The sequence below is a fragment of the Camelina sativa genome, chromosome 4, assembly GCF_030686135.1.
Source record: "Camelina sativa cultivar CO46 ecotype springtype chromosome 4, ASM3068613v1".
NCBI classification, from domain to species: Eukaryota; Viridiplantae; Streptophyta; class Magnoliopsida; order Brassicales; family Brassicaceae; genus Camelina; species Camelina sativa.
The window spans coordinates 7,375,893-7,391,170 of NC_141883.1; the positions used below are offsets into that span (position 1 = coordinate 7,375,893).

The window sequence follows — 15,278 nt, forward strand, 5'->3', positions numbered from 1 at the left end:
GCACATCTTCCATGGTTCTGCATTGATACTTGGTAAGTTCTTTGTACAAGTCACCATCATGAAGTAAACCTCTTTTGAATGCCGAGATGGTAGTTGACATGTGAAATTTTGGTATTGATACCTTCTCCTCGTTAAAGCGTCCCACATAGGCACGCAACAACTCACCTTTTTTTTGGTCGTATTTCGTAAAGATCATTTAGCAGTTTTCTTTAGATTCATGCTACTTGCGAGTTGCTCCACAGAAAGATCTGTCAATGATGCAAACGAATTTATTGAGCCGTTTGGCAAGTTGATAAACCATTGAAGTGCAGCCTTCGTAAGGCTTGAGCAGAATCCTTTGCACATGGTAGCTTGTCGTTATTCCCTTTGAATCGCCGTCGTGAACATTCGTTGTTTGTATTATGCTATGTGGTTATCCGGATCAGAGGTTCCATCATACATCTTCATGGTTGGAAACATTAATTTCCTTGGCATCTTAGTGAGGGAGATTTCTTCAAAGAAAGGAGTGTCAACATATGAGTGTAAGTTACTCGTTTGGATTGGTTGAGCTACACCAGGTAGTCGTTCGATCATTTTTTCCATCTCTTTAAAACGTTTGTTAAAAATTGCTTCCAAGTGAGCGAATTGTCCATGCTCGATTCCCCTTAAGTATGGTGTGTTGAAAACTCCTTGTAACCTTGTTCATCCAAATTTTCTTTGTCGATATGGTTTTCACGCGCCTGCATTGTGTTAGGGTTTCCTCTATTCTCTTCATGAAGACGAGTTTCCAGCCGTATGTCTTCCATCGTGGGTGTTCAGACATTGGTTCTAAGCGTCGACTTAAGATCTTGCATCCGATTCACTTGCACACCACGAAATCTAGACCTTGCTTTGGTAAAAACTCTCCCTGCTGAGACCAGGGAAGCATTTTCCTCTCGTAGCTTAGTGTTATCTGCTTCGATTTGTATAAGTTTCTGCACATCATCGTGCAGGTTAGTAGTCAAAGCTTCAAGCTGAGCAGCAACATTCACAACAACATATCAGCTTCGTTTCTCGCCATCTCACGTAGCTTACTCTAGGCCCCTCCTTCTAACGTCAATTGTTTGGAAAAAAGTAATCTTTTCGTTTAGAGACTACGAAAAACAAGAAATAGATATTGAATAGTCGTTTTTATTGATCAAAGTATCGAGCTCAAATACAAGAATTCAAGGCACAATGAATCAATTTAGAACCATAGCTATATTTTGAATTGAGTCGTGTGACTTTTTCTTTAGGTCTCTTAATTGCTCTAGATTTCGTCCCGTATTGTGTAGAGGTAGCTCTCTTTTTATAGAGATATCTCTTAAACCCTAATCCTCTTGGGATTTGGATTCAAACACCGCTTTTTTATGAGATAAGGTCGTTCCGAATATTCTCTTCAAGAGATTGAGTAAAATATATTCTTGATAATGTCAAAAGAAATCAGAGTCGGTCCCAAAACCCCGTTACGGACCGTTTTGGCTCGATATTTGTCGTTAAAGACCTTTGGCCCGTATTAGCTCGACACTTGTCGTTACGACCTATATTGGCTTGACACTTGTCGTTACAACCCATATTAGCTCGACACTTGTCGTTACGACCCAAATCGATGTAGTCTTCTAAAAAATATTTAGTTATTCATGTATATAGAATTATCATATTTGTAATATAATTTATTTGTTATAATTTATATGGTTAAATTTATGCCCAACAAAGAGACTTAGTTGTATGCTGGTGACAGCTGCAGGGCACAGCACGTCGGGCAACTTGGGTTCAAAAAACGGTCACCTCATAACTGTCCTAAATCACCTCATAACTGTCCTAAACGGTCAACTTGGATTTTGTTTGGACCCTACATCACCTCATAACTGTCCTAAATCCAATCACGGGAGCATAACAATTTCCATCTGTGAAACATGTTCAATCGCTATTGAAACACTGATTTGGACGTAAAAGCGATCAAATCTTTGCTTGAGAAACACAAAATATCCGAAGATTGTGATCCGAACAAGAAAAAGAAATAGACCTGTCATGTAAACGTTGAGGTTTTGAGTATTGCAGAAAACCTTACTTGTGAAGATTGTGGAGTCAAGTTTTGTTTGAAATACCGCCGGTTTCTGACAGATCATGTATGTAACAAGCAGGTCCGGCTCATTAATTTAATGGGATTTGTACAATTTTGTAAATAATCTTTGTAATGATATTAATATATGACAATATTTTTGAGAAAAACTTAAAATATAATTTTTTTTTTCTGAAAAAAACCCTTTAATTATAACAAAATTTTGCCAAGAAATAGTGGTCCTAGTGCAAATGCACATGTTTAACTTGTCTTACACCGGCCCTGGTGGTGGAACAAGAGGTTTATGTAAGCTTTGAGTTTGAGAAACGAGAAAGGTTGTGGAAGAGGACGCTCTGTTTCGTCAAAATCTCCACCATCGGTTAGATCTTTTTCGTTTCTTTAATTGTAACAATCTGCTTCAACCAAATCCTTCTATATGTTCTCATGTATCTCTACGCAATGAACTACGATTTCGAAGTCTTTTGTTTCCAACTTCTTCATCATTGACATGGCATTGGTATTTCAGAAAGTACATTTTATACAATGATTTTCCAATAAAAGAGACAAAGTGACACATTTGTCTTTCAATCGAGCATCTATTTAATCTTCACAGCAAAACAACCTCCTCTTCTGTTGGGATTTCCCAACACAAAAGCATTTATACGATCTGGGCCTAAATCATATTCTTCGTTGTGTAGGTTTCAATCAAGGACTTAGTGACACCCTGGTTTGCGAAGAGGTTTAAAAGAATTAATTTGGTCATCTATGTCACAAAAGTACACTTATCGTTTTGGTCAATTAAGTGTGCTTATGCTGGAGTAGTCTCAGAATGGGTGACGTTTCGTGAAGTGAAAGTCGGAACTGTGTGAGTGAGGACAAAACACCGGAAAAGATCTTGTGGTGATTATTAGGGATGGTAAAAAAGTCTTTAAAGCCTCCCGGACGTAGCAAATCAATTGTTGAATATGGATGGGCTCATGGTCCTAGTGAGAAGACATGAGGCCATTAAAGAACGTAGGCCCATGTAATGGGAGTGGACATGAGGCCCACTGAGAGGTGATGGTCGGGACGTTACAAGTTGTAGTAGAGCCGAACCCAGACGAGTATTGAGTCGAGTGGGCATACACCGTTGGGGATGACTGTCTTGGTGCGCAACGAGGACGTTGCGATTTGTTAGTGGGTGTGAATTATGATACGCCAATTTGCGGAGAGGTTTAAAATAATTAATTTGGCCACCTATGTCACCAAAGTGCACTTATCTTTTCAGTCAAAGGTCTTGAGAGAACTACACAGTTATGTGTGCTTATGCTGGAGTAGTCTCAGGATGGGTGACCTTCCGGGAAGTGAATGTCGGAACTGTGCGAGTGAAAAAAAATACAGGGAAAGATTATATGCTGTTTTGTTGAGATAATAAACAAGTATTTAAAGCCTCTCGGACATAGCAAACCGATTGTCAGATATAGATGGATCCACCTAGAGGTGGCGGTCGGGACGTTATATATATATATATATATAATTACATGTTGATGGGCTATTAAAGAGAATAATATATTAACTGTTAAAAAAAAATATATATATCTACGCGTGTCGAGTGAAAATCTTTAATTTTTCATCGGTGTTGAACAAATTATAATTTTCTCAACAAATATACAACTATAAATTATCATTTATCTAAACTCATTGCAGTGACATTTCGGGTAACATTTTTAACAAGTTATTTTGACAGAACAACCGGATTTACGAGAGCAATGAACTCATTGCAGTGAGCACTATAACATAGTGTATTCATATGTCAAAATTATACTACATTTGGATGAGAAATGATAGTCCAAAGTTGACAGCTGACAGGAAAAAAATGTCTCAATGGAAATGACCAAACCAAAGTAACCAAAAAAAACCTACTGAAGTAAACCGGATTTCAATTACAAATAAAGCCAATGTTCTTCTAAAGTCAACTAAAGCTAGATATATATTGTATCTTAATAGTTGATTCATGAGGCGGCAATCTAATCTTAACAATAAGTTAAACTTAAAACACATTTTTGCTATTTGTAGACTCGAACGTTTGCTCTCTTGCGAAAACTTGACTTACATTATGAATTGTATATGCTTAATTATGATTAATTAATTTTAAGGGTATGATCGACTTATTATAGTCTTCAGCGGTTGGGTCCATTTCTTGTTGTTTGGTAGCTAAAAGTTACGGTCCTTCTCGTTAATTCGTCTTCATGCTAAATTAGGTACTACTCCTATAGTTTATTTACATTTTGTTTAAACACGTGTTGAGAAATCTGGTCCAGAGTTCATAAAATCTTATCTAGTAGCAATCCAACTTATACCGACATGAAAGATCTCAAGACATGTTTATTGATAATTTTCGCAACTATCCAAATAAACCCATATCACAATTTGTACGTACATTTCTCCTCCACAACATTTCCTTTTTTGTATGTATAAAAAATATGTCGAACTAACGCCATTCCTTATTCCAATCGGTTGATTATAAATGACTACAGTCACACTTACACACTTACTTAACTAAAAATGTTTGAGAAGGGTTTGATAAAAAAAGAAGAAAACATGTTTCAAGAGGAGAAGAGAAAAACAAACTATGGAGCAATATTCTTGGTTTGCTTCTTTTGTTGTTTCTTTGCGTTCCAATTCATGAAAGTTGTAACAACAAAACCTTCAACAACAACAACAACAACATCATCCATTTCCGTTATCAATAATAGCCCAGTTACCTCCGGTAAACTCTATGACAGGAGAGAATTGTGGAGAGTTAGTCCACCGTCTACGTATTGTCTCAAAATCGAATCTTTCACAAAACTCGCCACTTCTCCAAATGCCGAGAAGTATGAATCTCGTCCTTTTCAATCCGGTGGATACAACTGGTAAGTCTTCTTTCCTTTTACCGCTTACCGCATTTGCTTGCATTCAAGTTGCAAAGACACATTTGATAGTAAGAGTATATATATTCATTTTCGAACAGGACATTTATTGTCTATCCTAAAGGAAACGTTAAGGATGGTGCTCCAGCTGGTTATGTTTCGATGTACGTCCAAATAGACAATTCAACACTCCTTAACTCTCCCAAAGAAGTTTACGCAGAAGTCAAATTCTTCATTTATAACCGAAAACAGGACAAGTACTTCACATATCAAGGTATATCACATATAACATTTGCGTATTAATCAAAATTTCAGTGCATCCTGTAGATTTAATACACAAACGGTCATTTTACTACTAAAATGAGTTTACATATTCTTTTTTACAAAATTTATAACTTCTAAAAATTAAAACAATCGTTGATGATTTTTACATAATTCCAAATGCCTTTCATTTAAAACACACAATCTCAAACTTATGTCTGGTACACAGAGACGGATGCAAAGCGCTTTTTTCTATTCAACCCATCTTGGGGATACGGTAATGTTAGACCCTACGTTGACGTGGCCAATCCCGCTGCTGGTTGGCTTTTTGACGGTGACAGTGTTGTATTCGGTGTCGACGTATTTGTCACTGAAGTTTTTGACAAATGGGAAGTGTTCTCCTTCACTAACAATTTGCATAACCGCCTTCTTGAATGGACGATACCTAACTTCTACTCACTAAGGAAATATCTCTATGTATCTGACTTTTTCATTATCGGAGAAAGAAGCTGGTGAGTTCGTCATAAGTTATAATTAAGTGATCTAAGTAAATATGATTTAGTAACAAATTTATAACTATTTAGTATGTTCCTATGTATAACTCTTAGGGCTTTGACAGTGTATCCAAGTGGCGATGGGGAAGGACAGGGTAACTCATTGTCGTTATATGTTTATGCGGTTGGTGTTAAGCGGTATGAAAAGATTTACCTAAAAGCTAAGCTACGAATTATAGATCAGAAAGATTCAAAAGATGTGGAGAAGAAAGGTAAATTAATTAGAGACAGTAGTGTGACTAATGCTACTTATTCTGTTAATATTGTCCATTAGAATTTAACCACCCATTTGTAACTATCTTATCGACAGTTGAAAGCTGGTCGGATCAAGAAAACAGTTGGGGATTCCAGAAGTTTGTACCGTTTGCTGATCTTAAGAATACTTCTAAAGGTCTTCTAGTGAATGATACATTGAAGATAGAGGTTGAATTTGAAGAGTTCTCTAACACCAACTACTTCCCAAGTTATGGTCTGCCTTGTGCAACCGATTAGCCGAGCCGGATAGCCTCAAACAAGACAAGATAACCGGATAGGCACACCCTTTGCGTTAATAATTGGAGGATTGGTCTTCCTAAGGTAGGAGCCTATCTACCACTTTCCCCTCATGCTCTTTGTGTACTTGTTTCCTATTTAAATAAATGAAAACCAAGAGTAAAAGCAGTATTTATCTACCTACGAAGCTAGTAAAAGCAATTCTTCATAAGTTTGCGTATAATAGTAATGTGAAATAATAAAAAGTTTCTCATCAAAGATAAACATCATGTTCTTATTTTTCATAAGTTCTTCTTTGTTATTTGCTCTCTTCTCTGTTTTTCACTCTATTATTTCCATGGTTATGTAGAGAGTATGTGATACATAGAGATCTACCAAGCTAGTTTTATACAGTTTATGTAAATTAAGTTACCTAACAAATTCATACTCTTCTTTCGGTGTATCTTTGAAAATTATTTTTACATCTTTAAAAATCTGTTTTTGCGTTTATGCTAATTTTTTTGAAAAAAAAAAACTTTGGTGATATTTTTTAAAATACATTAATTGTGATATTTTAGAATGTGCTATTTCAAAGAATTACTCCAAATATAATGCATGATATAATTATAGCCAACTTTTATATTTGTATTTTTTTCTTATAAATTTCGTAAACAATATTGATAGAATTATCTTTAGGGGGTATTCGATGTTTTTACGGCCCCGTGAAAAGAATATGACATAGTCTTCAGCTGTTGGATCCATCTTCTTGTTTTGAAGCTAAAAGCTACTGTCTAGTGTGTGGCGTATAGGGTCTATGGTGCTTCTCATTAATTCTTCTATATGCTAAATTAGGTACTACTACAGTACTACTTCTATAGTTTACTATTAATTCAAACACGTGTTGCGAATATCGTATCTGGTAGTTTTTTTTTTTCTTTTCTTTTTGGACAAATCTGGTAGATAATTTAGAAATCTTATCTAGGCGCAATCCAAGTTATTGCAATATGAAAAGTCTCAAGACACGTACGTACATATGTATGGTTGAAGTAACTTTTTGCGATTTAGGAAGTCTTTACACCAGATATAAAAAGCCAAAAACCAAAAGAAATGTGGCTACAATATATATGATCCATATATATCTAACTCACCCCTTTTGTGTTTATAATTAAAATATGTCTAACTAACGCCATTACTTATATCAATCTTTTGATTTAATTATAAATAACTACCGTCACACTTATCAACTCACTGGATTAAACATGTTTGAAAAGGGTCTGATAAAGAAAGAAGAAAACATGTTTCAAGAGGAGAAGAGAAAGACAAACTATGGAGCACTTTGCTTGGTTTGCTTCTTTTGTTGTTTCTTTGCATTCCAATTCATAAAACTTGTAACAACACAACCTTCAACATAAACATCTTCCATTTCCGTTGTTGATAGCCCAATCTCCGCCAATAAGCTCTCTGACAGGAGAGAATTGTGGAGAGTTAGTCAACCGTCTACGTATTGTCTCAAAATCGAATACTTCACAAAACTCGCCACTTCACCGAACGTCGAGAAGTACAAATCCCGTCCTTTTCAATCCGGTGGATACAACTGGAACATATTCTTTTACTTTACGGTTTTGTGCATTTCCTTGCATCTCAAGTTACAAAGACACATTTGATAGTGAGAGTATATATATTCATTTGCAAACAGGACATTTATTGTCTATCCTAAAGGAAACGTTAAGGATGGTGCTCCAGCTGATTGGGTTTCAATGTACGTCCAAACAGACAATTCAGCACTACTTAACTCTCCTAAAGAAGTTTACGCAGAAGTAAAATTCTTTATTTATAACCGGAAAGAGGACAAGTACTTCACATATCAAGGTACATCCTTACGCCCTTTTCGTACCTTTTTCTCCTATAATCTCTAGTGAATTTATCAAAATTTCATTGCAAGCTGTACACAAAATCACAAGGGCGGCCATCACAATCGCTTAAAATAGTTTATGGTAAAATTAATATGGTAAAATTAATATTGGCGATGATGGTTTTACCTAATTTCAAATGCCAAAATTTTCATTTTAAAATACACAACCTCAAACTTTTGTCTGGTACACAGAGACGGATGCAAAACGCTTTTTTCTGTCCAAACCATACTGGGGATACGGTAACGTTAGATCCTACGGCGATGTAGCCAATCCAGATGCTGGTTGGCTTTTCGATGGTGACAGTGTTTTATTCGGTGTCGACGTATTTGTCACTGAAGTTTTTAACAAAAATGGAAGTGTTCTCCTTCACTAAGAGTTTGCATAACCACCATCTCAAATGGACGATACCCAACTTCTCCTCACTAGAGCAAAAAGTCTATCTATCTAACATGTCCGTGATCGGAGGAAGAAGCTAGTGAGTTCCTTCATAAGTCATAACTGGTCTAAGTAATATGATTTAATAAAAATTTAACTATTTTCCTATGTATAACTCTTAGGGCTCTGAAAATGTATCCAAGAGGCGATGGAGAAGGACAGGGTAACTCGTTGTCAGTATATGTTATTGCGCCTGATATTAAGCCTTATGAAAGAGTTTACCTAAAAGCTAAAGTACGAATTATAAATCAGAAGGACTCTAAAGATATGGAGACGAAAGGTAAATATAATATAAAGCTACGAATTATAGTGTGACAAATGTTACTTTGATAATATTGTTTCTTCAGATTTAACCATTCTTTTGTCACTATCTTATCGACAGTCGAAAGCTGGTCGGATCAAGCAAGTAGTTGGGGATTCCAGAGGTTTGTATCGTTTGCTGATCTGCAGGATACTTCTAAAGGTCTTCTCGTGAATGATACATTGAAGTTAGAGGTCGAATTTGAAGACTTATCTAACACTAAATACTTCCAAGTTAAGTTTTTGCCTTATGCGAACTACCAGTCGAACTGGAGAGCTTTGAACACGACCAGAGAACCATACCGAAGCTTCTTGGATTAGTCAACCAAATTCACATATTTATGTTTTTAATTTAAGTGTGTTTTCTGTTAATAATTGGAGGATTGGTCTTCCTAAGGTATCAACCACTATTCCCAATCATCCATGCTTTTTGTGTGCTTGTTTCCTAATTAAATAAATGAAAACCAAGAATAAAGGCAGTCTTCATCTACTTACCATTGAAAAACTCTTGATCTTACTTAAACTAACATAAGATTCAACAATGACTGTAAAACAAAACTTCTAAAATCAACTTGGAAATAAGTTTGCCTATCATAGTAATTTGAAATACTAAAAAGTTTATCACCAAAATGAACTTCATGTTCCTAGAAGTACACAACCTATTTTTGTATACTATATAATTTTTATAGGTTGGTTACAAAATAGGTTGTAGATTAAATATAGGTTGGTTACAAAAAAAGTTATAGATTAACTGGTCAATCCGTCGGCTATATGAATACACTTAAAAATATCTCAACTCATTTTAAAGAAAATATTTTAATGATTTATACAATTTCCAAAATAAAATATTTAGTATTCCATTTATTGTTACAAAATGTATACTGTTAGACGTAAATAAAAATAAAATCTTGGCAATTTATCACACTTAATCGTGATTTCCGAAATCTTATCGTGTAGTTTAAAATAAATCTTACCTAAGTACGGCTCATATTAAAAAACTTTTGCCAAACATGTTCAAAAATTAAAATAAAAACAAATAACAAACATAACCATTTCTCATACATAAAATTGCAAAATTAACAATATAAAACTTACAAAATAAGTGTTTTTTCAAGTCATCATATTTAGCATATGAGATTTTATTGCATAATGTTTTATCCAAAAAACTTTTAAAAACAATTATATAAATTATATTTTATTCTAAAATTATAATATAAATAAAATGAATTTCAATCCGTGCTCTAGCACGTGCGTTAATCTAATTCTATTATTTATATGGTTATTTATTCTATGATACATAGAGATCTACCAAGCTAGTTGTACAGTTTATGTAATTAAGTTAGGTAACGAATCCATACTCTTCTTTCATTGCAGCGTTAACGATCATCAATAAGCAAATCAAATTACCAATATGGCAATATCTAATACAACAAGGAAATAAATAAGAAGTAAAAGGAAACGTCTCCCCAACTTTGCTCATGATGGTGAGAAAGGGATCCGATGCAGCCAACGCGGGAGAACAAACGGGATAAAGAATCTGTCATAGACGGCTTGAAATGGGTTCAAGTCTCCAGCGAAGCTCAAAATGTTACCATGGCTACTATGTTCCAAGTTGTTGTGAATCCAAAGCTTTCCTTCGTTGAAGTTAGCAGATACCAAACAGTTATGCATCCTGCTCCACAGGTATATAGTACTGACATCAAATGGGTTTGTAGCCACCGGGAAGTATTTGCTACCGTCCTTATTGCAATCCATGGAGATTTCAGATACTAGTTGCCATTCACCGCTCTCTAACCTCTACAGACATAAATTATTCGCTGGGGTTTTATAGACGATGTTCATATACATTAGAGATCCTTGAGAAGTTGTGCAAACTCGGTGTTCGTTCAAGCTAACGGTGTCACACAAACCAACACCGGGCTACGGATAATGAGGATGTTAGAGTGATGGAACTCCAAGAGCCCATCTCAGATGAATATATATGCAACTTTGGATCATCTACGTCACTTTTATCCATGTAAACAACTTTGTACCCCAAAAGGATACCGTTTTCGATTCTTGTGATCCAAAGTCTCTGAATAGTTCTTCTGTATGAGGATGAGAATGAGACTGAGGAGGGATCTCAACATATTTTCGTGAATTCGGGTCGGATTAGCCACATATAGTAGCTTACATTATGAAAATACCCTAAACTAGCACTAAATCAAGTTTTATCGACAACTATAGCATACATTCCATAAATTTCCAAAGTAACACTATTTAACATATTAAAATATTTAAAACTAATTTTTAGATTTTTTTTTTTTTTTTTTTTTTTTTTTTTTTTTTTTTATGTTGGGTTCTCAATTTCACATTTAGGTTATAGTTTGGAGGGGTAGAGTTTAGTATTTTGAATTTAATTCCAAATGCCTTACATTTAAAACACACAATCTTAAACTTATGTCTGGTACAAAGAGACGGATGCAAAGCGCTTTTTTCTGTTCAACCCATCTTGGGGATATGGTAATGTTAGACCCTACTGATATGCTCAAGTTTAACCCTGAGCTACTCTCTCAAATTAAGAGATCAATTGTAGTACTTAGGGATCAAATCCACAAAGATTTTAGATTCACACAATAGATTTAATAATTTTTTAATTATGCTAAACCAAAATATTGTAATTAAATTGCAAGATGAAACAGAAATAAAGAGTTGTAAAATTCAGAAAGAATAAACGCTAGACCTAGGGAAATTCTGAGGAAATCATGGAAAATCAGATCAATTAATTAAGCAAGCAGGATTCAACAATTAAGCACCGTTCTTTAACTCTAAACACAATTGTAAAATAAATCAGTTCTCACTACAAATATTATCTAAGTTTTAAAACCCGGAAATCCAAATCTCTTTGCAAAATTCAAGTTAAAAACCAGCAATAAAATCAAGTTTAGATAAGTTCACAAAATTACTAAATCAAATTTCTTTGCAAGAAGTAATTTTGCTCACCAAAGGTTTTTGTCAGAAAAATCAATTATATTCTCATATCAATCAATAATCCTAAGATCTAAATCCAGATGACTAATCAAAGATCTAGCATTAAGAACAACCTATGGTGAAGAACAAGAAAGATAATGAATCCAAACAATTAATCAATCTAACAATCCATGAAATCTCTAATGAGAAACCCTAAACCTAACAAGCACATCTACTCAAACATAATTGTAAAAACACAAATCATGAATAAAATAGATTGCATTAAGAGATTAAAGGAAAAAGAAAAGGAGTTCTGAATCTTCTCCGAAGGATTCTTGATTCTTCAGGATTCTTGATTCTTCTCTCCAAAAGCTCTCTAAAATTCTCTCCTGGTTTTCTCTCAAAAAGTTTGCAGGAAAAATAAAGCTTAGGTCTAAACAATGACTATAAAAATCCTATTTATATTCATAAAACACGTCCATAGACTAATGATGCAAATATGAAAAACTTTGGGGCATTTCTGTAAATCTTCAAAACTTGTGAGAAAACTTCCAATTTCGTCTTTGGCTCTGTGTCGATCGATGCCGTCAGTTGCATCGATCGATGCTTACTTCTGAATTCGTCTCTCAACTTCATAGCTCAGCCTCAATGCTTAATTAAGCTCCAAATCTTCCTATTTAGCTCCATTATGCTCTCATCCATGCTAAATCTTATAAAGATTCAAAAGACTCTAAAAATACCAAAAAGACTCTATAAATAAGACTTATATCATAGCTAAAAAAAACTAAAAACCATGATATGTCACCTACTATTACGATAGATGGTTCAAACCGGTTATCCCAGTAAACCAAGATTAATTCTGGTTTATTGTTTAGTATAAATACTTGAGGATCAACATTAATTGGTTTTAACGTCTTGTAACAAACTTTCTAATCAGATTAATTGGTTTACCGTTTCTTCTTGTTATCACGATTTGTGATTTGTGTTTTCGGATCTTGTTTCTGATTCTGATTCTTTTGATTTCTCTTTGATTGACCTTTGGGTGAACGGATCTTGTTCCAGTTTTAGCTCCGATTTCTTTTTTTTTCATTGAAATTTCTTTAATCATCTCATATAATGAGTTCATCAGCTCCTACGCCGCTTTCTCCAAACAATCGACCACCACCGCCGCCTATTACGACTAAGCAATCACGTTGTGCAACATATCAATATGCTAATATCTATTCTTTGCAGATTACTGATCATGCCGGCTTGGTTCTTGTTTCAGATCGTTCATCTACGGCTTCGGATTTTCATTCTTGGCGTCGCTCGATGTGGATGAGTTTAAATATTAGGAACAAGCTGGGTTTTATCAACGGTACGATTACTAGACCTCCGGAAAATCAGAGAGATTATGATGCTTGGACTAAATGCAATGATTTAGTGTCCACTTGATTGATGAATTCGGTTGATAAGAAGATAGGTCAGAGCTTGCTTTTTATACCTACTGCTGAAGGTATTTGGAATAATTTGGTCTCTCGTTTCAAGCAAGATGATGCACCATGGGTATTTGCTATTGAACAGAGACTTAGCAAGATTGAGCAGGGTTCAAATGATGTTTCCACCTACTATACTGATTTACTTACGTTGTGGGAATAACACAAAAATTATATTGATCTGCCAGTCTGCACTTGTGGAAGATGTGAGTGTGATGCTGCAGTTAAATGGGAGCGTTTACAGCAGCGTAGTAAAGTGACAAAGTTTCTTATGGGTCTAAATGAGAGTTATGATCAGACCAGGCGTCACATATTGATGTTAAAACCTATACCTACGATTGAGGAAGCTTTTAACATGGTAACTCAGGATGAGCGCCATAATCATGTCAAGGCTCTTACTAGGGTGGATAATGTTGCTTTTCAGACTGTTTCTCAAGCAGATGGTGATATGGAAAGTGCGTATGTTGCAGCTTATAATACGATGAAGTCTTATCCGAAGCCTGTTTGCACACATTGTGGAAAGACAAGACATACCATACATAAGTGTTTCAAGCTACATGGCTTTCCTCCAGGATATAAAGCTAATTCTATGGGTTACAACTATAAGGGAAATGGTCAGAATCAGTTTCAACCGCATATGCCAGTCTCTCAATTTCAACCTCGCATGATGCAGACAAAGCCTCAGATGCCAATGGCTCCCTATGATGCAATACAGAAGGCTAATGCTATTGCTAATGTCTATTCAGAGAATATTGGTTACTCGGATTATGGTTTACCTTCCAATGATGCTACTGCTAATGCAGCTTATATGCCTTCACAAGGAGTTTCTTATGGAGTGAGTGATGGTAATACTCTGAAGGTTCAAGATTTCACACCACAACAGATACAACAGCTTATATCTCACCTTAAGAGTCATGCACAACTTTCAAAGACTGTGACTACGTCTAGTATGCCTCATACTGCGGCTGCAACTATCTCTGAATTTGGTTTAATGACTCAGAATTCGTGTTCTGGTACCGTTTCTTTTCCTTCTACTAGTCTTAAATATAGAGATAATACTCTAATCTTTCAAGAACACACCCTTTCATCTCTTCAGAAAGTTCTTCCTCATGATGCTTGGATAATGGATAGTGGGGTTCTAGTCATGTTTGTTCGGACCTAGCAATGTTTAGTGAGTTAACTCCTGTGTCTAATACTATGGTTACACTACCGAATGGTGCTAGGGTTGCTATCACTCATATAGGTAGAATATGCATTACATCAACATTGATATTGCACAATGTCTTACATGTTCCTGATTTTAAGTTCAATTTAATTAGTGTTAGTTGTTTAGTGCAAACATTGTTGTGTTATGCTCATTTCTTTCCTGCCTGTTGTTTCATTCAGGAACTTTCTCAGAGCTTGATGATTGGGAGGGGTAAATTGTTTAACAACTTATACATTCTGGAAACAGAGCAACTATCCCTCTCACCATCTTCTCCTGCGGTTTGTTCTTTTGATGGTTCTGTCTTGGAAGATGGAGTTCTTTGGCACCAACATTTGGGGCATCCATCTCTATCTGCTTTACATAAATTTGTTAGTCATATTCCTTCTTTGAAATAAAAAATCATTAGATGTTCTGCAATGTAAAATCCGTCCTTTAGCAAAACAAAAGAGATTAGCGTTTATTTCACATAATAATCTAGCTGAAAAACCTTTTGATCTTGTTCATCTTGACATTTGGGGTTTTTTTAGTGTTGAGTCTGTTGAAGGTTTTAGATATTTTTTAACCTTGGTTGATTATTGTACTAGAGTCACTTGGGTTTATATTGCCAGAAATAAGAATGATGTTTCTACTATTTTCCAGCTTTTATTAAACTCATTTCTACTCAATATGATTCAAATATTAAATTTATACGTTCTGACAATGCCCTGAGTTAGCTTTCAATGACATCGTTAAAGAAAATGGAATAGTGCATTATTTCTCGTGT

At 35.1% G+C, this 15,278-nt stretch overlaps 2 protein-coding genes and 2 pseudogenes across 6 annotated transcripts; all 4 read left to right on the forward strand.

The window, feature by feature from the left end:
• Positions 1-1,725: 1,725 nt before the first annotated feature.
• LOC104783658 (zinc finger AN1 domain-containing stress-associated protein 12 pseudogene) lies at positions 1,726-2,462 on the forward strand (annotated as a pseudogene).
• A 1,932-nt stretch (positions 2,463-4,394) lies between these two features.
• Positions 4,395-7,945, forward strand: LOC104780064 (uncharacterized). Of its 4 annotated transcripts, none has more exons than XR_015596629.1 (7): positions 4,495-4,953; positions 5,052-5,224; positions 5,441-5,723; positions 5,820-5,977; positions 6,076-6,341; positions 7,508-7,579; positions 7,675-7,945. XR_015596629.1 is itself a non-coding variant. In XM_010504521.3 (5 exons), the coding sequence occupies exons 1-5, from the start codon at positions 4,604-4,606 to the stop codon at positions 6,255-6,257; spliced, it is 1,146 nt and encodes a 381-aa protein (XP_010502823.1). In that variant the 5' UTR covers positions 4,395-4,603; the 3' UTR covers positions 6,258-6,521. The 4 variants fall into 4 exon arrangements, 1 of the variants encoding a protein (XP_010502823.1); XR_015596630.1 differs by having other exon boundaries at positions 4,545-4,953; positions 5,831-5,977; XR_015596628.1 differs by lacking the exon at positions 7,675-7,945 and having other exon boundaries at positions 7,508-7,666.
• LOC104780063 (uncharacterized) lies at positions 7,395-9,311 on the forward strand (annotated as a pseudogene). The gene is made up of 5 exons (XR_015596631.1): positions 7,395-7,860; positions 7,933-8,105; positions 8,341-8,624; positions 8,707-8,864; positions 8,967-9,311. The product of XR_015596631.1 is annotated as an uncharacterized LOC104780063 (transcript).
• Positions 9,312-13,579: 4,268 nt separating this feature from the next.
• LOC147945548 (uncharacterized) lies at positions 13,580-14,470 on the forward strand. The gene has a single exon (XM_087509296.1). The coding sequence runs from the start codon at positions 13,580-13,582 to the stop codon at positions 14,468-14,470; it is 891 nt and encodes a 296-aa protein (XP_087365422.1).
• Positions 14,471-15,278: the final 808 nt, after the last annotated feature.

Coding starts and splice junctions, on each gene's coding strand:
- LOC104780064 (XM_010504521.3), top strand. CDS start 4,604: ATGTTTGAGAAGGGTTTGATAAAAAAAGAAGAAAACATGTTTCAAGAG. Junction 4,954..5,051: donor CAATCCGGTGGATACAACTG/GTAAGTCTTCTT, acceptor ATTTTCGAACAG/GACATTTATTGTCTATCCTA. Junction 5,978..6,075: donor AAAAGATGTGGAGAAGAAAG/GTAAATTAATTA, acceptor TCTTATCGACAG/TTGAAAGCTGGTCGGATCAA.
- LOC147945548 (XM_087509296.1), top strand. CDS start 13,580: ATGGGTCTAAATGAGAGTTATGATCAGACCAGGCGTCACATATTGATG.